This window comes from Balaenoptera musculus, chromosome X (genome assembly GCF_009873245.2).
Source record: "Balaenoptera musculus isolate JJ_BM4_2016_0621 chromosome X, mBalMus1.pri.v3, whole genome shotgun sequence".
NCBI lineage: Eukaryota > Metazoa > Chordata > Mammalia > Artiodactyla > Balaenopteridae > Balaenoptera > Balaenoptera musculus.
The window spans coordinates 128,304,610-128,325,206 of NC_045806.1; the positions used below are offsets into that span (position 1 = coordinate 128,304,610).

At 41.0% G+C, this 20,597-nt stretch overlaps 1 protein-coding gene across 1 annotated transcript; it reads left to right on the top strand.

Annotated features, from left to right (window-relative positions):
* Positions 1–307: 307 nt before the first annotated feature.
* Positions 308–19,234, top strand: LOC118888408 (phosphatidylinositol-binding clathrin assembly protein-like). Its single transcript, XM_036839357.1, has 10 exons — positions 308–386; positions 2,213–2,355; positions 5,467–5,542; positions 6,455–6,557; positions 6,718–6,811; positions 6,932–7,043; positions 7,943–8,049; positions 8,772–8,813; positions 16,972–17,051; positions 19,174–19,234. The coding sequence occupies exons 1-10, from the start codon at positions 308–310 to the stop codon at positions 19,232–19,234; spliced, it is 897 nt and encodes a 298-aa protein (XP_036695252.1).
* The last annotated feature ends 1,363 nt before the right edge of the window (positions 19,235–20,597 follow it).

Sequence of the window (20,597 nt, forward strand, 5' to 3'; positions counted from 1 at the left end):
TCTGCATTAGCGCCCCGCCCCCCAGATGCTCCGTCCCACGTGGGATCCTGTCCCCTGAACCCGCTTCTCCGGCCCCGGCGCCTCGCGACATCACGTCTCACCTCATAAATATGCAGGCCCGTGTCAGGCGGCCCGGGGACAGAGTCGCCTGGTGAACGCCACCTGCGGGGCCAGGCCTTTCTTCCATTACCTCAGGCGCCCCTTTCGTCGTCCGCGGTGCGGCTCCCGGATCAGTCCGCTGGTCCAGAAGAGGAGGGACCAGCCTTTGCAGCCATTACCCTCATAGCCGGCGGCTGGCGACGCCCGCATGGGGTCGTCCGCATCCAAGGCTGCCCTCAGAGCGACCACCGATGAGCCCTCCGAGCCCGGGCCGAAACACCTGGCGGGTGAGTAGGCCCTGCTAGGGCGCCATCTCCGTGCCTCTAATGGCGGCGGCGCGCGCGGCCTCCCAGCCCCTTCCCCACCACGCCCCCCGCCGTGCACTTCGTGGGGGGGGGAGGGGGGCTTTGATTGAGCCTGGAACACAACCACTGGCCTCTTTAACTCCAAACATCTAACTCTTTACGAGTTCCTCATGTACCTTAGGACATAACAGGCAGTGGAGTAACAACCCAGGCTTCTGAGAAGGGTCTGGTTCTTAACGTTGGCTGTTGCCCGAAGGCGCCCCAGCACACAGTGACTTCGCAATCTGTGCTGTTGGCAATATACATAAATCCTACTGCCTTTGAAACCTTCGTAGCCGACTCAACCTTTTGATCACCTCTTGATTTTCGTATTTGGCTTTCATTGACTTAATATGCATTTGTCTTCTAAAGTTTTATCTTCTTATCATCATGATAATGGGCATGTATTACAGCAACTAACAGTTCACCAAGTTAAGTAGATTAATTTCCTTTATATGTATATTTAAAGCTTCCTGAGCATTATTCTCAACAGGCCCCATATTTGATTCTGGGGCGATGTATGGAATCTAGCCCTGGATTGGGATGTAACATGTGCCAGAATTGACTTCTCAAGACCTGAAGGATGAGCAATAATTATCGATGTGAATAATGCATGGAAGCAAACAGGGGCACTTGAATCAGTACCAGGATAGCTGAAAGATTCAGTCCAAAGGCTGAAATCGTGCAAAAGCAGAAATAAAAGACTTGCAGAGGAAACTTCACAGGAAGAGGAATGAAGCAGACCTAGAGATTTAAAAAATAGCAGAGAATCTCATTCTTCATAAACTTAAACATGGCACAGCAACTGGCACATGATAAGGCATTGACGCTGAGTACATACATTTGTTGAATAAGTGAATCTGACTTGACAGGGTCAGCCTGTTGCGCTAATCCACTAGCATATTTGTTAAGCATCCTTCTCAGTACCTATCCTACATATATGCATATGAAGATGCTAAGTAATGAATAAGTGCTAGGGATGAAGTTGTTTTATAATTATAGTTTATAGATGGTTTGGGAAGCAAGGAGAATATTTCAGCTGATAAACAGCAGGGAATCATTGCATATTCTTCAATAGGAGAAACGAAACAATGAAACTTAGGTTTTGAGGGGCTGTATAAAGTCAATTGATTAGTGGTTATAAACTTGAGGCAGGAAATCAGAAGCTGTTGCAATAAACCAGGTACAAGGCTATGAGGAAGTGGACTCAAGAAGAAGAAGCAATAAGGAATTAAAAGATGCAAACCAAAGGGTCAGACATTGGGAGACACCACAAGGAAAGCTCCTGACTGAATCTTCATAGAATGACACTTTTCTTGAGAGAGGCAGAATGACATGATGGTTAATACCTTGGTTTTCAGGGTCAAACAAACCTGATTTCAAATCCCAGCCCTTCCACTTAATTACCTGTATGACCTTGGGCATATTACTTACCTTCTTGAGTCTTATTCATTCATTTAAGAAGTATTTACCATAATTTGTTATGTGCCAGCTACTGTGCTGGGTCTTCGGGAGACAGTGGTGACCAAAATGGACACAGTCCCAACCCTCATCAAGTATACAGAACAATAGGATAGACGGGCATTAAATATCATGTAACATGTCAGTACAAATTGTAGTACTCGTAATGAAGAAAATGTTTTGGATTATTCCCTTTGTCACTTCTCTGAGATTTGATTGCATCTGTATTTAAGTTAAAGTTACCAATTTTGGTTTTGAAAGTTATTTCTCAGTCTATATTTTAATGCTTGTCACTGTCTCTAATTTAGATCTAATCCAATACATAAATGGAACAAATAGGAGTGTTGAACATCTGGCTGATATTCTTTCTGAGAAAACTAGGAGCAGCAGCTGGGTGGTGGTGTTCAAAGCCCTGATTACTGTGCATCACCTTATGGTGCATGGAAATGAGGTGAGCATGGCATCTATTCAAAGGGTAGTCATTTCCTTACTTTTATTACAAAGGACTGTCAGTACACAGTTGCTGAATATGCTTAGTTTGTCAAGGGCTTACTACATTTTTTTAAAATGGAGAATAATGATGCTCTCTATTTTATTTTAAAGATGGTTATCGGTTTTTATCCTACCTCTTGCTTTTGCTTTCATTAGTGACAAGTGGGGGAAGTATGTAACGGTAGATATTAAAAAACAAATTTTTCCATTTTTACTTATGAATATATCTTTGCAATCAGTATTTAAAGTACATTATTTTAACCACTGGATAATAAAGTGGATAATAGAGTGACTATTTCTCTCAATTCTTTAGATGATTTAGACCAAAAAAAGAGAAAACCCTCAAAAACGTATTGCTGCATAACTGCTTTACTTTACCAGGTAAAGTAAAGCAGAGTTACTACAGCATCACCACAAGACCTCTCCCCACACACACTCTTTGTGTTTTACAGAACAACTGAAATGTTCTACAACATTCAATTACTTATTATTTTCTACTTTATTTTATTTATTTATTTATTTATTTTTGGCTGTGTTGGGTCCTCGTCTCTGTGCGAGGGCTTTCTCTAGTTGCGGCAAACGGGGGCCACTCTTCATCACGGTGCGTGGGCCTCTCACTATCGCGGCCTCTGTTGTTTCAGAGCGCAGGCTCAGTAGTTGTGGCTCACGGGCTTAGTTGCTCCGCGGCATGTGGGATCCTCCCAGACCAGGGCTCGAACCCGTGTCCCCTGCATCGGCAGGCAGACTCTCAACCACTGCGCCACCAGGGAAGCCCTATTTCCTACTTTAAATTAACTTTTGTCTCAGTAAGCTTTGCATTAAAAAAATTAAGATTTAGATATTGATTGCGTTTTGAAACTTATTAAGAAGCAGCAGTAATTACACAGTATGGTATTGGTAAAAATAAACATATATATATAAAGGGAGTGTAATAGATCAGATGTAGAACTGTACTTATATGGGAGCTTGCTGGCACTAAAAACGTGGGGGAAAGTATGCAATTTAAAATAAAGTCTTTTGGTACAAATAACATCCCTATGGAAAAAAATAGAATGAGATCTTTATATTACTCCATATAAAAAATAAATTACACATGAATGAAATATCTATAAATGCAAAAATCTAAATTTTAAAATTGAAGAAAATGTAGGAGAATATGCTTATGACATTTGAGTAGGGAAGACACCATAAAGTTGCAGTAAGATGTTTGCAGCACATATACTACAGACAAAAGATTGATATTCGGACTACATTATCAGTAAGAAAAAAGCAGTACACTGGAATAATGAACAAAAGAAATGAACAGACAGTACATAGAAAAGGAAACCAGAGTGGCTGATAACCATCTGAAAACATACTCAGATAAGCACAATTTAAAATGTGTGACAGGGCTTCCCTAGTGGCACAGTGGTTAAGAATCCGCCTGCCAATGCAGGGGACATGGGCTCGAGCCCTGGTCCGGGAAGATCCCACATGCCGCGGAGCAACTAAGCCCGTGCGCCACAACTACTGAGCCTGCGCTCTAGAGTCCGTGTGCCACAACTGCTGAGCCCATGCACCACAACTGCTGAAGCTCGCGTGCCTAGAGCCCGTGCTCCACAACAAGAGAAGCCACCGCAATGAGAAGCCCGCGCACCGCAACAAAGAGTAGCCCCCGCTCGCCACGACTAGAGAAAGCCTGCGCACAGCAACGGAGACCCAAGAGCCAAAAATAAATAAAATAAAATAAATAAATTTATAAAATAAAATAAAATGTGTGACAGTATCAAGAGCTGGGACCCTGAGGAAATGGGAACTCGCATACCCTGTGGATGCCATCCATACATTACCATATCAGGAATGAGAGAAGTAACATCACAACAGATTCCATGGATATTAAGAGGATGATAAAGGAATAGTATGAACAACTCTGTGTACTTCTGTATCTGATGCTGGGTGAAGGATTGGAGAGGAGTGCCTTGAGACATGTTTAATAAAATTGAAAATGCCCAGTGACCCAGCAAATACACTTCTCATAGCATGTTTATAATAATTAAAAGTTGGAAATCACCTGAATTTCCATCAGTGGGCAACAGATAACTAAAATGAAGTATTTATACAATGAAATACTAATAGGATGTATACCAACAAGGCTAGATCTCAAAAACAATGCTAGTAGAGTCCAATATCATTTATATAAATTTTTTAAATTCACAGTTAATATTTGTCCACGGAACAAATATATATGAAACTATAAAGAAAATAGGCTGTAAAGGTAACACATTAAAATTATGATAATGGTTACTTCCAGGTAGGAGAAGGAAATTGAACTTGGGGATGGGGCAAAGGGCACTTTTAACTTTACGTGTAAGACTTTATTCCTCTTATTTTAAAAATAGACTTGAAGTAGATATGTCCAAAAGTTAGTAGTTGTCATTTATGGGTAGTGGGGTACACAGATGTACCAGATTATTGTTTTTATTTTTCTATTAATTAAATTATTAAATAATTTAACATTAATTATTAAAATAATTCTATAATTACAGTTGACCCTGGAACATCATGGGTTTGAACTGCACGGGTCACTTGTATGTGGCTTTTTTCCATAGTAAATACTATAGCACTACACTATCTGTGGTTGGTTGAATCGTGGACGTGGAATCATGGTTACAGAGGTACAGCATCTACAGAGAGCTGACTATAAATTATATGTGGATTTTCGACTGCATGGTGGGTTGGCGCCCCTAACCCCCGAGTTGTTCAAGGGTCAACTGTATTTCAAATTCCTCAAAATTCAAAAAGGGAGAAGTGACTAGATAGAAAGTCATGGGTGAAAAGTGTGTATTCACATTAGCTTTAATGTTTAACCCCTCGTTTATTTAGTGGGTATATAAACAGACTAGGCAGCATTGCATATCCTTCAGTTGGCTAGCACAGGGTGTGATGGTGCTCGCCTTAATCAATGCTCCTGAAATAGATAGAAGCTGTATGATAGAATTATGTTAAGTATGCATTCACAATGACAAAATCATGAGGGAACTCTCTTTGTGGACAGAAACTAATTTTAGAATTTGGCACATTTGTTTCATAGCGATTCATCCAACATCTTGCATCTAGAAACTCTTTGTTCACTTTATACAACTTCCTGGATAAAAGTGTCATAGAAGGTAAGCTGATTCTTTGATGGAAATATTTCTCTGTGGCAAGGAGGGAAATGTTCTGAAAACCATCCGTGGTTAAAAAATAATCGTTCTGAATTATGAACGATGTGATGTGGTGTGTACATTTTATGATGGAAAATAATTTCTAAATTCATTCATACAACACACATTTGAGTAGTTACTGAGAATAACACAATATGCAGGCCTTTACTCAGTGAGGCTTTCCTGGGTCAGTCTCCTTTCTCTGCCTGAGTTTTATTCTTTCCGCTTCTCAGCAACTAACCATCTCGTGTTTTTCTTTTCTTTTGTTTGTCTATGAATCACCATTGAGAGTGTAAGATCTATGAAGGCATGGATTTTTGTCTGTTTTGTTCACTACTGAACCTCCAGCATCTAGGACAGTGCCCGGATCATAGGAAGCACTGAACAATTGTTGAATGAAAAAATAAATTGAATAAATGAATTCAATGAGGAGCTGAGTTTCTATCATGGCCTGTCTCTCTCCATTTTGTCTATGAAGTAGGGTCAAGGTCATTTGTTGAGTGGAAGGAGGGTGGGGGAGGGATGGTACCAATGGGATAGGGAGTGTCAGGAAAATGCTAAGAATTTACAAAAGTTTCCTTGGAAATGTGAAAGGAACTAATAAAGTTCAGTTATTTCCCCTGTTCAATAATGTCACCATCAATACTACATCATGAGGTGATATCAAGACTTTGAGGAAATAAAAAATAATCTTTAACAGAAAGTTTGAGGAATGTTGTACTAGATGATTAATAAGCCATTCTAGTCTTTGTGCTTCAAAGATGTTGTTGAGTTATATGGGTGAATGTAAAATGGTAAGTCTTTGCATTTATTCACATATATGGTAAATGGTTAACATTGGTGAAACTGGAAATAATAAAAATATTTCATTTTTAGGCTATACTATGTCAACCTTCATCAGACGATATAGCAGGTACTTGAATGAAAAGTCACTCGCATATAGACTGATTGCATATGACATCACCAAAACCAAGAGAGGGTAGGTAAATATCATTGGTTTGTAAGCAAGAAGTACTGAAATACATATGTGCTCTGATATGTAGTTTGTCAAAAACACAGCTTTATTTCAAGATGCCAGTGTCACAGTGCTTCTCACACTCAATTATTATTGCTGTTATGAATTTTTGTCTCTCTTACAGGACGGATGGTGTGATGAGAACGATGAACACTGAGGAGCTGCTGAACACTCTTGCGGTTATTCAAACTCAGTTTGATGCTCTTCTTTATTTTAATGTAAGAGCTTTATAAATCCTTTGGAAAACTATTGGTAAACAGCATTGTTTACCTGTAGGTGGGAGAGGGAATTTTTTAAAATTGTGGTGGTAATTGATTACTCTTTTATTTAATTTCCAGGCAAATCCTGACGAAATAACTAATGGTATAATACATGCTGCTTTCATGCTCCTCTTTAAGGATTTTCTTCGCCTCTTTGCAGCCTATAATGAGGGGATCCTTAATCTGCTAGGTAAGCTAAAGAATAGGCATTACTTTAAAAAAAATAAACTGGTAAAAATAATTTATTTGTAAAAATCTTTTATCTCTACATTTAGACTCATATGTGTTTTAGATTCAAAATAGAAGATCCTTGCAGGGTCATACGTATTTTTAAATAATGAGACATCATATTCCTTTTTTTGGTTAAAAATAATTGGCTAATCAGCCACAGAAGTTTTCAGTTTGTATATAAGTGCTAACTGTTATTTCTGGGAAACTTATCAGGAAATCAACATGGGTTGCCATATTTATACATTACACACTAAGTCCCACTCCACCAAGGTCAGATAATACAGTTCTGACTTTCCTAAGATATAGCCTATAATATAACTAATTGTTTTGATCATATACAAGCGTATGTTTCTTAGGCTTTTCAGGAAATTTCAGTCATCATTTAGCCCTAATGAGTGATTCACTTCATAGGAGGTGTTCTCCAAACTTCGTTGATGAGAATTTGAGATATTTCTCATACTGAAGAAGTGTATAATACATTTGTAGAGTTATAAAGGTAGGAAACACAGCCCCTTCCGTCAGAGACCATCAGAGCTTGATGTTAATCAAAAAGATTCCAGACCAGAAGTTGTAGAAATTAAACTATCTAAATTATATGTGTACACTATTACATGCCATACATATTACCAGCACCACTGTTCAGCATGCAGTAGTTCCTCTATAAAAATCTGTTGATTATACTTATACGAGCAGTGTTGTTGCTTGTTAAAGCAGAAAATAACTGGATTAAAACTAATTGTTTTCAGCAAGTTAAAATCATATCCAGAGTCAACTTAACACAGAATCATCAGAATGGAGTGAAACTTGGAATTGCTACGATATTAGCTCCTTTGTTGTAATTTATTTTTCTATTTTTAGGCAAGTATTTTGACATGAGGAAGAACCAATGCAAGGAAAGTTTGGGTATTTACATCAGGTTCCTTGAAAGAACGACCAAATTGGCACAGTTCCTGAAAGTTGCAGAGGTACAGAAATCTATTTGTATACGAGGCTTTTGTGCTGTTTTCTGTATTAGTTTAGTATCCTGTATAACTATACCTCTACCCCACCACCATGCCACACAAACACACAGACATTGGTAGTTTAAACTATTTTGTAAACAGTACAGCTAAAAGCTAGAATTAGGTACTTCAAATGTACCTTCCAATGCGTTTGTGGTCAAAAACAATCTTAGAAGGATTTCTGTTTGTGGCCATGAGGATAACTGATACCAAGCTTACCCTCCCACCAGAAAAAACTCTAAAACCAGGCCAAAAGATATATGACATGAGTCTTTTAAGGCAGCGGATAATAGGTAGAACAGGTCTGTGATCAGTGAGAGAAGGAAATATATGAGGTGAGCCGCATGTTTGCCCCAGTAGCTGATTCTGACTACTTGAAAAATTAGAACACATTTGTATGATATCCAAAATGCAGCTTAGCTCTTCCCAAAACAGCAAAGATTCAACATCTGGTGAGTCCTTTCTTTTTAATTTTATCCTAAGAACAAATATAAGTTTATGCTTAAGTGTTCAAGGTATACGTTAGCCTGATGTTTTTCTTGATCAGGGTGTGAACCAGCCCAGCAAGGCATTCATGCTCTTGGAGTATTTTCTCTTTAGCCTACAAATTGGTCTCACACTTACTTTTCTTTGTTAACACTCCTGGCTGTAATGTTTTCTTTTTTCCCCTTTTTTTGTGATTTCAGCAAGTTGGAATTGACCAGAATGACATTCCATATCTTAATCAGGTCAGTATATCTCTCATCTGTGTTTAAGTGACTTTTTAATTTTATTTATTTATTTATTTTTGGCAGTGTTGGGTCTTCATCGCTGCGCGCGGGCTTCCTCTAGTTGCGGCGAGCAGGGGCTACTTGACGTTGCGGTGCGTGGGCTTCTCATCGCGGTGGCTTCTCTTGTTGTGGAGCACTGGCTCTAATGCGTGGGCTTCAGTAGTTATGGCGCACGGGCTCAGTAGTTGTGGCTCACGGGCTCTAGAGCACAGGCTCAGTAGTTGTGGTGCACGGACTTAGTTGCTCCGCGGCATGTGGGATCTTCCTGGACCAGAGCTCGAACCTGTGTCCCCTGCATTAGCAGGCAGATTGTTAACCACTGCACCACCAAGGAAGTCCCTAAGTGACTTTTTGTTTTTATGTTGTGTTTATTATATTAATCATCATCTGAGACTCCATCATTTTCCATATACTTACATGTGTATTTTCATTTCCCCAAGAGTAACATTTCTATTTATACTTATAGATACATAGGCTTGTGTCTTCTGAACAGGTCTGTGAGCTGTAGGTCTCATAAAAGAGAGCATTCCCCTCTGAGAGCTAAGTGGCAACTCATAGTATAACAACTCCAGCATGCTTTTTATTTTGTTTTTATTTTTTATTATTTTTTAAATACTTTTATTGGAGTATAATTGCTTTACAATGGTGTGTTAGTTTCTGCTTTATAACAAAGTGAATCAGTTATACATATACATATATCCCCAAATCTCTTCCCTCTTGCATCTCCCTCCCTCCCACCCTCCCTATCCCACCCCTCTAGCTGGTCACAAAGCACCGAGCTGATCTCCCTATGCTATGCGACTGCTTCCCACTAGCTATCTATTTTACATTTGGTAGTGTATATATGTCCATATATACACTACCACTCTCTCACTTTGTCCCAGCTTACCCTTCCCACTCCCCGTGTCTTCAAGTCCATTCTCTAGTAGGTCTGTGTCGTTATTCCCGTCTTGCCCCTCGGTTCTTCATGACCAATTTTTTTATTTTATTTTTTTTTAGATTCAATATATATGTGTTAGCATACGGTATTTGTTTTTCTCTTTCTGACTTATTTCACTCTGGGTCCATCCACCTCACTACAAATAACTCAATTTAGTTTCTTTTTATTGCTGAGTAATATTCTATTGTATATATGTGCCACATCTTCTTTATCCATTCATCTGCTGATGGACACTTAGGTTGCTTCCATGTCCCGGCTATTGTGAATAGAGCTGCAATGAACATTGTGGTACATGACTCTTTTGGAATTATGGTTTTCTCAGGGTATATGCCCAGTAGTGGGATTGCTGGGTCGTATGGTAGTTCTATTTTTAGTTTTTTAAGGAACGTCCATACTGTTCTCCATAGTGGCTGTATCAATTTACATTCCCACCAACAGTGCAAGAGGGTTCCCTTTTCTCCACACCCTCTCCAGCATTTATTGTTTGTAGATTTTTTGATGATGGCCATCCTGACCGGTGGGAGATGATATCGCATTGTAATTTTGATTTGCATTTCTGTAATGATTAATGATGTTGAGCATCCTTTCATGTGTTTGTTGGCAATCTGTATATCTTCTTTGGAGAAATGTCTCTTTAGGTCTTCTGCCCATTTTTGGATTGGGTTGTTTGTTTTTTTTTGATATTGAGCTGCATGAGCTGCTTGTAAACTTTGGAGATCAATCCTTTGTCAGTTGCTTCATTTGCAAATATTTTCTCCCATTATGAGGGTTGTCTTTTCGTCATGTTTATGGTTTCCTTTGCTGTGCAAAAGCTTTTAAGTTTCATTAGGTCCCATTTGTTTGTTTTTATTTCCATTTCTCTAGGAGGTGGGTCAAAAAGGATCTTGCTGTGATGTATGTCATAGAGTGTTCTGCCTATGTTTTCCTCTAAGAGTTTGATAGTGTCTGGCCTTACATTTAGGTCTTTAATCCATTTTGAGTTTATTTTTGTGTATGATGTTAAGGAGTGTTCTAATTTCGTTCTTTTACATGTAGCTGTCCAGTTTTCCAAGCACCACTTACTGAAGAGGCTGTCTTTTCTCCATTGTACATTCTTGCCTCCTTTATCAAAGATAAGGTGACCATATGCCAGCATGCTTTTTATTTTTATTTTTATTTTTATTTATTTTTTTTTAAGAAATTCACGTTCTTTTATTTATTTATTTATTTATTTATTTATTTATGGCTGTGTTGAGTCTTCCTTTCTGCGCGAGGGCTTTCTCCAGTTGTGGCGAGCGGGGGCCACTCTTCATCGCGGTGTGCGGGCCTTTCACTGTCGCGGCCTCTCTTGTTGCAGGGCACAGGCTCCAGACGCACAGGCTCAGTAGTTGTGGCTCACGGGCCTAGTTGCTCCACGGCATGTGGGATCTTCCCAGACCAGGACTCGAACCCGTGTCCCCTGCATTGGCAGGCGGATTCTCAACCACTGCGCCACCAGGGAAGCCCCAGCATGCTTTTTAAATGGACAGAACTGATTGGTGGAAACAGGAGACTATTGGGAATAATGAATTTAGGCTTGAGGCCACCTTGCCTACCTTTCAGGTGTGTAATCTCAAGCAACTCATTTCCATTCTCCGTCCCTCGTCTATGCAAATGCAGAATGGGCGTGTTACTCTTGTCTACCTCATAGCAGGGTTGTGAGAATCAAATGAACTCAGGCCTTTTCCTTCCACAGTGGGTGTGATGTGAGGCAGAGGTGGCCATGCAGCAGGTGAGGATGAAGCGAGGGTCTGGCAGCCTGCACCCCATCCCAGGTGTATCATAAGGCTTGAGCAGCAGGGGTTGCTGGCCCAGCCTGGACCTGCTCTGGGCCCCAAACTAATATGGCAGGCCACCTTAGGTCACTTGGAATATGGGCCAAAGCAGTCTTCCTTGGTATCCAGAATGCAAAGAGACCTACCAATAGTCATATTTCCTTTTTTGGGATGAGATGTGCAAGATGCAACCATTTGTCTTCTGTTTTCAATGGGATTTTCTGGTAGATCCCTGGCCACTGAAACCCTAAAAATTTTACTGTTATGGAAGGCTCCTGAATGTTTGTAGGGTTTACCTCCTATCTGGAGTGCATATAACTTTCCAAGGTCTCCACTGTACTGGCACCTCCCTGTTCATCTGATCCATTTAGCATGAAGATCATGAACAGAAGTGGATCAATGCGATTTATGAGGCGTGACCAGATGGTCTAGACTTCTTCTGACCATATTCTGACATATGGGTTGAGAGAGTTAACACAGCCTGGGTCAGAGTATAAATGTATAGCATTGCCCATTCCACGTGCCTACAAACTCTTACTGATCCACACTTTAGGTGGCAATGGAAAGCAGAACATTGACCGAACTGTTAGCCACATACCATGTTCCTGAGACTACATTAACCCACCTCTACCAAAGGAACTATAGTGGCTGCAGTTGGGTTACTACTTGATTGATTATGCTGTAGTATGTCACTCTCCAGGGCCTGACTGGTTTGGGGGCCATACTGGTGAATTATATGGAGATAGGGTGGGGACCATCACCCCTGCATCCTTTTTATCTTTAAGATTGGCACTGATTGCTGCCATCTTCCTAGGAGGATCTTGTTTATTTTTACTGTTGCGACTGGATGGCAGGAAGGGGGGTGGAGTAGAGGTCTCCATATCGTCTCCAACAAGGGAGACTCAGGACTTTCACAGCCATCCCCTCTGGATCTCCCCATCCCATGAGTCAGGGCTTTTACTCTTTCCCAGTGCCTGACTGTGGTGTGGCGGACCTGCCTTGGTTGGGACTGGAGGAATGGGGAGAAGTCTGTAAAGAGAGAGAGGGTGATGATGTGAGATGAGGAAATTGAGAGGGTTTGGGATCCAGAACACGGTGCATCCAGCAGTGGCCTCAGGTGAGAGGATAGAGGAGGTTGGGAGGAGAAGGTAGTTGCAGATGCAAATAAATCTTGGGTTTGGTGGCAGAGAAGGAGAGAGTTTCTGTCTGATGTCTTCTCAAAAATCTTTCAAGGACTGCATCTTTATTCCCATCTTGCCCCTAGGTTCTTCATGACCATTTTTATTTTTAGGTTCCATATATATGTGTTAGCATACAGTATTTGTTTTTCTCTTTCTGACTTACTTCACTCTGTATGACAGTCTCTAGGTCCATCTACCTCACGACAAATAACTCAGTTTCATTCCTTTTTATGGCTGAGTAGTATTCCATTGTATATATGTGCCACATCTTCTTTATCCATTCATCTGTTGATGGACACTTTGGTTGCTTCCATGTCCCGGCTATTGTAAATAGTGCTGCAATGTACATTTTGGTACATGACTCTTTTTGAATTATGGTTTTCTCAGGGTATATGTCCAGTAGTGGGATTGCTGGGTCGTATGGTAGTTCTATTTTTAGTTTTTTAAGGAACGTCCATACTGTTCTCCATAGTGGCTGTATCAATTTACATTCCCACCAACAGTGCAAGAGGGTTCCCTTTTCTCCACACCCTCTCCAGCATTTATTGTTTGTAGATTTTTTGATGATGGCCATTCTGACCGGTGGGAGATGATGTCTCATTGTAGTTTTGATTTGCATTTCTGTAATGATTAATGATGTTGAGCATCCTTTCATGTGTCTGTTGGCAATCTGTATATCTTCTTTGGAGAAATGTCTCTTTAGGTCTTCTGCCCATTTTTGGATTGGGTTGTTTGTTTTTTTAATGTTGAGCTGCATGAGCTGCTTGTAAATTGCAGACCTACTAGAGAATGGACTTGAGGACATGGGGAGGGGGAAGGGTAAGCTGGGACAAAGCGAGAGAGTGGCATGGACGTATATACACTACCAAACGTAAAATAGATAGCTAGTGGGAAGCAGCCGCATAGCACAGGGAGATTGGCTCTGTGCTTTGTGACCACCTAGAGGGGTGGGATAGGGAGGGTGGGAGGGAGACGCAAGAGGGAGGGGATATGGGGATATAAGTATATGTATAGCTGATTCACTTTGTTATAAAGCAGAAACTAACACACCATTGTAAAGCAATTATCCTCCAATAAAGATGTAAAAAAAAATCTTTCAAGGAAAGAAATGTGTCCTCACAAGCATTCCTTCATGTACAGATAGGTACGAAAGGGACCTATTTTGTGCACAGACATTGAACCCCACAGAATGGTCCACAACAGGAACCATTGTTGGATGAAATAACGCACAAATTCCTGAATGAGAATTCAGATAACCAGACGGAGAGACAATGAGAATATCTGGGTTAGTAGGGGAGAAGATGGAATTTCATTGCCCAAAGTCACCATAATTGGTGGATTTAAATCAACATTCATTCACAGACACAGGCCTGACCCCTACCAGGAAGAAGGAGCTATAATGAATGAGGTACACTCCTAGCCCCTGAGTTCCTGCAAAAGAGACCTCACTTCCTTGAGGTGGTGAAGCTGGGAAGGGTTCCTGTGCTGAGAACCACAGCTTGGCTGTCATGGGGGCCCAGAGGAGCATCAGTTGACCTGGGCTTGGCATCTTGGCCTTGGCCTCCTTCAGTGCTCAGCACCTGTGGCCAGAGCTCTAGGGGACATCTGACTGTCGGTCAGCCAGTCTCTCTCGTGCTTGCAACAGTCTTTATGTGAAGCAAGAGCTGCTAAACTGTTAGGTGCAGGCTCACCATTTTCAGGCTCTGCCAAACCCTTGTGTCTTCTGAAGGGGCGTCTCCCTCATTTCCTCGGCTGACCCTTCCTCCTTGATTTCGACACTGTCTAGGGCTCACAGAGCCTCCCTCTGCGAGTGGCTGTCTGGTGCGTCTGCCTGTGTCCATGCATCTTCTTTCCACCGTCGCCTGCCGTTCGTGTTGAGTGCGACTCCCGGAAACTCGCTAGCAGCGTCTGCTCTGTCTGCCATTCGATGCACTTTTATTTTTCCCCAGAGCCGTTCAAACCTACGTCTCTGGGCCGCACCCCTCATCAGAGCTCCAGGGGCACAAACTCGGGGACCTAGCAGATGGTTCCGCCCTGCTGGGTACCAGCTTCGCCTTAGCATAGCCGCGGTTTTGGTGGGCGGAGGGCCACCGTGTGCCTCACGCGAGCGCTCTGACAGCCTCACGCCTACCCTTTCGCTGGGAAGCTCCGTTTTGGGGCCTTGTAAGTTTTCGGTCGTTCTGAGCGGGGTTCTGCTAATCACGGGTGACAGCTTTGCCACAAATTTATAGCTGTCGGTGAATTATCTGAAAGCAAATCGGATGAAAAAGAATGTTGCCAACCAACGTTGTGCAAGTAGTGACAACTTCTATTTATTTATTATTTTGTTGTATATTTATTGAGTGACTGAATGAATGAACTAGAAATGCTCTGTGTTTGCCCTGGTGATGCTGGGAGTCGCCTGGTCATTTTGGGCTCCCTCCGCCCCTCTTTGCCGTCTAGTATGTTTGAACCTTTGAAGCTCACTCTGGACTCCAGACTTCCTGGTGTCCCTGCTGCTGAGGGGCCTGTGAGCTCTGGCAAGGAACAGATTCTCCAATTCCTCTGTGTTCAGGGTGCCCACGTGGTTAAGAGGCGTCCCTAGGGGGATCTTCTCCTGGTCCTCATATTTGGTCCAGCAGGAAATCCCTCTGAGCAGAGTTCTGCTTGGATGCCTCAGCCCGGCAGCCCGCCCACACTGAGTGGTATCCAGGCTCCTCTGAGTGTGTATACCTCTTGCGCCATTATTGTCATTCATAGCACTCCCTTTTCCTCTCAGAATGGTCCCTCAGCCCTGCCCACACCTCTGTGAACAGTTCCTTCATTAAACCCTTCTCCAGCTGCTAGCTCAGCAGCATCTATGTCCGTCTTTGCCACCACACCATCATCCTAGCTTCAACTCGGATCCTTTCGCTTCCCCATATATCTGCCCCCTGCTGTTTCTTTTATGCAATGCAACCAGAATGCTGATCTGAGAACTTCCAAAATACAGATCACTCCTCACTTCGAAGTCATCCGGTATTCTCAAGTTAAAGTCCAAACTCCACAACATTGCGTTGATTTTAAGGTCTTGCATCGTCGAATCCCTCCCAGCTTCATCTCCACGCTCCCCTTGGCAACATGGTTCACCTTTATTCGTGGTCTGTGCCATATGCCCTCCTGCCATGCTCATTCCTCTCCTAGTATCCTACTTTTCTCCTGGATATCCTTCAGCTCTCAGCTCAGTTGTTACTTTGTTCAGGAGTGCTTGCTTCTCTGACATCCCTGACTTGGTCAGATTCACTTACTTAAACACTACCTATCATGCACCTCTCTTTCACAGTACTTTTCACAACTTTCATTTTACATTTATTTGTTTGATTATTTGATACCTCTCCTCCGCCAGACCTGTAGACTGGAGCCACAAGCAAAAACAACCTAGTTGCAGGCTTCATGACCTGGGAAGCTCCAGTCTACAGTGAACAAAACAGACCAAATCTCTGTCTTCATGGAGTTTTATATTTTATTGCAAGGAGACGGATAATAAACATACACGGAAAGAAACCTATAATCTCAGGGAAGATAATTGCCATGAAGAAAAAGAAAACTTAGTGAGGGTAAAGAGACTGTTGGTAGGTACTGTTTTATCTAGGATGGCCAAGGAAATCCCAGTTGAGGAGGTGACATTTCAGGAGAGACCAGAGATGGTGAGTGAGATTCTCTCTCCCTCTTCCCCAGTAGGCTTAATGTTTTACTTAAATTTATTCAGTAATCTAGTGACTCATGAAGGAACCATAAGTAATGAATAATTTCAAGCCCAATGTCTCCTCCAAAGGAAATACATATTTTAGCAGCCCATTGATCATTTTAAGATGCTTTTTTATTGTTTTTTAAAAAATGTATGTAAAAGTATAGTTTGAGGCTATATAGTAATGTGATTTGATACCAAGATAGTTCTTAGCAAATTCATACTCTCCTATATCATAAAAAGATTTTGAATAAAATTAAGATACCTGTATAGCAAATGATTAAAGCTAAATAATTGCTAGAAGTAAATTCGTTATTATTAGTAGCATCTTGCTACTTTTAATAATGAATTTACTTCTAGCAATTATTTAGCTTTAATCATTTGCTATACAGGTATCTTAATTTTATTCAAAATCTTTTTATGATATAGGAGAGTATGAATTTGCTAAGAACTATCTCTCAAAAAACAACTTTTTTCCTAATAACTTTATTTTTAGGTACCCTGCAATTTACTTGAAGCACTAACACAGCATTTAGCTTCTTTGGAAGAGAAAAATGACATTTTACCTCCTTATAGGTAAGTTGATAAATGTCTTAATATAGGTTAATTTTGTTTTCATCTAAATAATTTCTCTCATTTTAGCAACATCACAGTGACTAAATAAATTACAGGCTTTGAATATGGTGAAATGCTATACAGCCATTTTAAATGATAATATGGGATAGAGTATTTCAGTCTTTTGTGGGATTCCATACGCTTCACAAAGGAACATCTTTTGTTATACTGAGTGATTCTCAAAGTCAGAAGTTGGCACTTGAATAACCCCTCTTTGAAGAATTTGATTTCTTCCCTTGGGGACTCCCCTAGTGAGAATAACTGTTGTGCATAGTAACATTCAAGATGAATGTGTGTGTACGCATGCATATACACAAACCCACATACACGTGCTCCTCTATATGTGCACACATACACAAATTGAATAATATAAACTTTGAGGTATATCACTTCAAAAATGTCCACGTTAGCTATTTCTGACTGGAAAAATTATGGTTGATTTCAGTTTTCTGTTTGTACTTTTCAGTATTGTGAACATTTCAAAAATTTTATTTTTGGTTGCATTGGGTCTTCGTTGCGGTGCACGGGCTTCTCATTGTGGTGGCTTCTCTTGTTGGGCTGCGTGGGCTCTAGGCACGTGGGCTTCAGTAGTTGTGGCACGTGGGCTCAGTAGTTGTGGCACATGGGCTTCAGTAGTTGTGGCTCACGGGCTTAGTTGCTCTGCGGCATGTGGGATCTTCCCGGACCAGGGCTCGAACCCGTGTCCTCTGCATTGGCAGGCGGATTCTTAACCACTGTGCCACCAGGGAAGCCCTGTTGACTATTTCTTAATTATCTCTTTATCATAGATGGATGTATAGTTAGTGTATAGTTGGATGGATAGATTGATACATGGATGGATAGATGAGTGAATGAAAGAAATGCAGGCTCAGCTGGGTAGGATATATGTGACTCTATTCATCTTTCTTGTGATCTCTTCAGTGTGCAGCGTGCATTGATTCCCTCCATCCCAAATTGTCCAGTTGTGAAAGCTTCAGCAATCAGAGCTTGGCTTGAAGGTAATATAACGCTATTGTATGATTATGATGTCAGTGATAATTGAGGGCAGGATTAGAACCTTTAATTCTTACATTTCCTAACCACCTACTATGTCTGCTGCCTCTTCCTAAAGCAGTCTTTGACCCAGCAACTTCATTTCTAGGAATTTATCCCATATATATATTCATAGTTGTGAAATGACATATGAACAAGGATATCCATTACAACATTGTAATAACAAAATGACTCTTCATAAGGGTCTTGTTTTAATGTACCGGAATGGAATGGTCTCCAACGTGTATTGTTAGATAGAAAATGAGCAAGGTGGGAAACAGTGCATAGTATGCTACCACTTTTTCTTTTCCAAAACAGAAAGAAAGAATATATATGTTTATTTCATTTCTTAAAGAATACTTCTGGAAGGATATCTGAGAAATGAATAAAATGTGCAAATAATTACTACTTAAAAGATAAATTTTACCAAAAAAAATAAGACATACATAAATCCGGAGTGATGTCTCTGTACAGACCTTGTCATGCTTACCAGGTAAGTCCTTGGTAAGCTCCTAAGGTTAGTTTGCCTCATAGTCAGGAAATTTGAAAGCTGGTTGATGACACATTGGCAACTTGAAATTGGCTATGATGGAAGTATGTATACCACAAAAATGGACAAACACTATAAAACAGGCCTTTTCCTGGAGAGCTGGCTGTTATACATTTCCTGGCGTGCAACTGCTCAAAATCAGCCATATTCTGTTTTTTAATGGTTGAGTTTGATTCAGTGATGTTACTTGACCCTCTATGCTAGACGAAAATCCCTGTAATAATGAGCTATACTATCATAGGGTTTATATGTCTTAGAATTTGTTTGCTCTTAATTCAACTTGAGGATTTAAACTGTATCTATTTTAACTGTTTTTTTCTTTTGTGCATATTTTCTCAATGGACACACTTTCTGCATTTTCAACGGGTGAGTTTGACCAAAACCATGATGAACATAAGTCCTTTGAGTAAAATCGTATGTATAGCAAAAACTGTACATTTGCTTCATTTCCAAAAGAAGGACTGTTTTTCTGAGGCCCTATGGTTTGGGAATCATTATAAGGTTAAATGTAGTGGTTGACAAGCTGTGGATTCAGTCTGATGTGAATGTGAATCCCAAGTAGGGTAGAGGGGGAGGAGGGGAAGTACTATTATGGTGTTATAAAGGCCTCTGGGCCTGGTTCCCAACAGCCCAAAACTGGCTTCTGGTGATGTCTGCGCATGCTGTCCTGAGGACTTAGCCTAGGCTGCCTAACAGTCATTGCTTGAGCCAGTTGTGTTGAAAAAGCCTGTGGCCAGCTGAAACCACTTTTTCTCTTCAGTCACTGTGATTTAAAAATACTGGCCATGGAACCAGAGTACTTGACTTTAATTTTCACTCTACCATTCATGGACTGTGTGACTTTGGGTAGATCACTTAACCTCTCTGTGCCTCAGCCTCCTTATCCTCAGAAGGTTGCTGTCAGGATAAATGAGTCAATAGAAATGTAGAGTGCTTAGAACAGGACCTGACCCATGTATTGCTTAGAAGTGTATTTTTAAAATTTCATGTATATGGGGGCCTTCTAATTATCTTTTTCTTTTGTTATTGAATTTTGTTGTTGACATAGTGCTTACTTGCACTGTGTCAGAGAACCTCTGTATTTCAGTCCTTTGGAATTTGTTGATACTTGCTTCATGGCCTAGCATATAACCTTTTTCTTTTTGGTAGACGTTTCATGTGCCATTGAAAACTGTATCCTGTTGAGGTTTTTAATTCTGTTGCTCAAATCCTCTATATCTTCATTGATTATTTTCTATGCTTGTTCTTACAGTTTCTAAGAAAGGTGTGCTAACATTTCCCCTATCTGCTCTAGTCAAAGTCACCAGTGACCTCTAGGTTGCAAATCCAATGATAATTTCATCAGTCTTCATCTTACTGGACATGGTTCATCACTCCTTTTCTTCTTATCTAACTCTTGGCTACTTTTTAGACTGTTTTCCACTGATTCGTCCTCATTTCTCTTCTTTATCTATATGCACGCATTTCCTAGATGACCTCATCCAAGCTCATGGCCTTAAATACCATTTACATGATAAGAACTCCCAAATTATTATCTCCAGCTCCAGCCATACCTCCTGAACTCCAGGGTTGTATATCCAAGTGTCTATTCCGTGGTAGCACTTGAATGTCTAGTAGGATTCCAAAACTCAATGTGTCCAAAACTAAGCTTTTGATACTTGACCCCAGACCTGCTTTATCCATGGTTTTCCCCACCTCAGTTAATGGCAAATAGCAGTTCATTTCTTCTAAGAAGAATGTGACTAGGACCAATGTGAAGGAATGAGGAAGGTGGGTGGGACAGAGGACTGAGCTAGAGGACGGGTGCCAGGAGAGGAGAGTACTAGAGAAAAGGCTGGAGCTGGAAGAGTAAAACAGTTGGGCGGACCAAGGTCTTTACAATTCCTTACGAACCCCTCCATGGCCTCCTCCCTGTTCTTCAAACA

Bases quoted from the DNA above. Each gene is read 5' to 3' on its own strand.
- LOC118888408 (XM_036839357.1), top strand. From the start codon at position 308: ATGGGGTCGTCCGCATCCAAGGCTGCCCTCAGAGCGACCACCGATGAG. The intron at 6,812-6,931 runs GTAAGAGCTTTA...TTTAATTTCCAG, and splicing joins ATGCTCTTCTTTATTTTAAT to GCAAATCCTGACGAAATAAC. The intron at 17,052-19,173 runs GTAAGTTGATAA...AATCATTATAAG, and splicing joins GACATTTTACCTCCTTATAG to GTTAAATGTAGTGGTTGACA.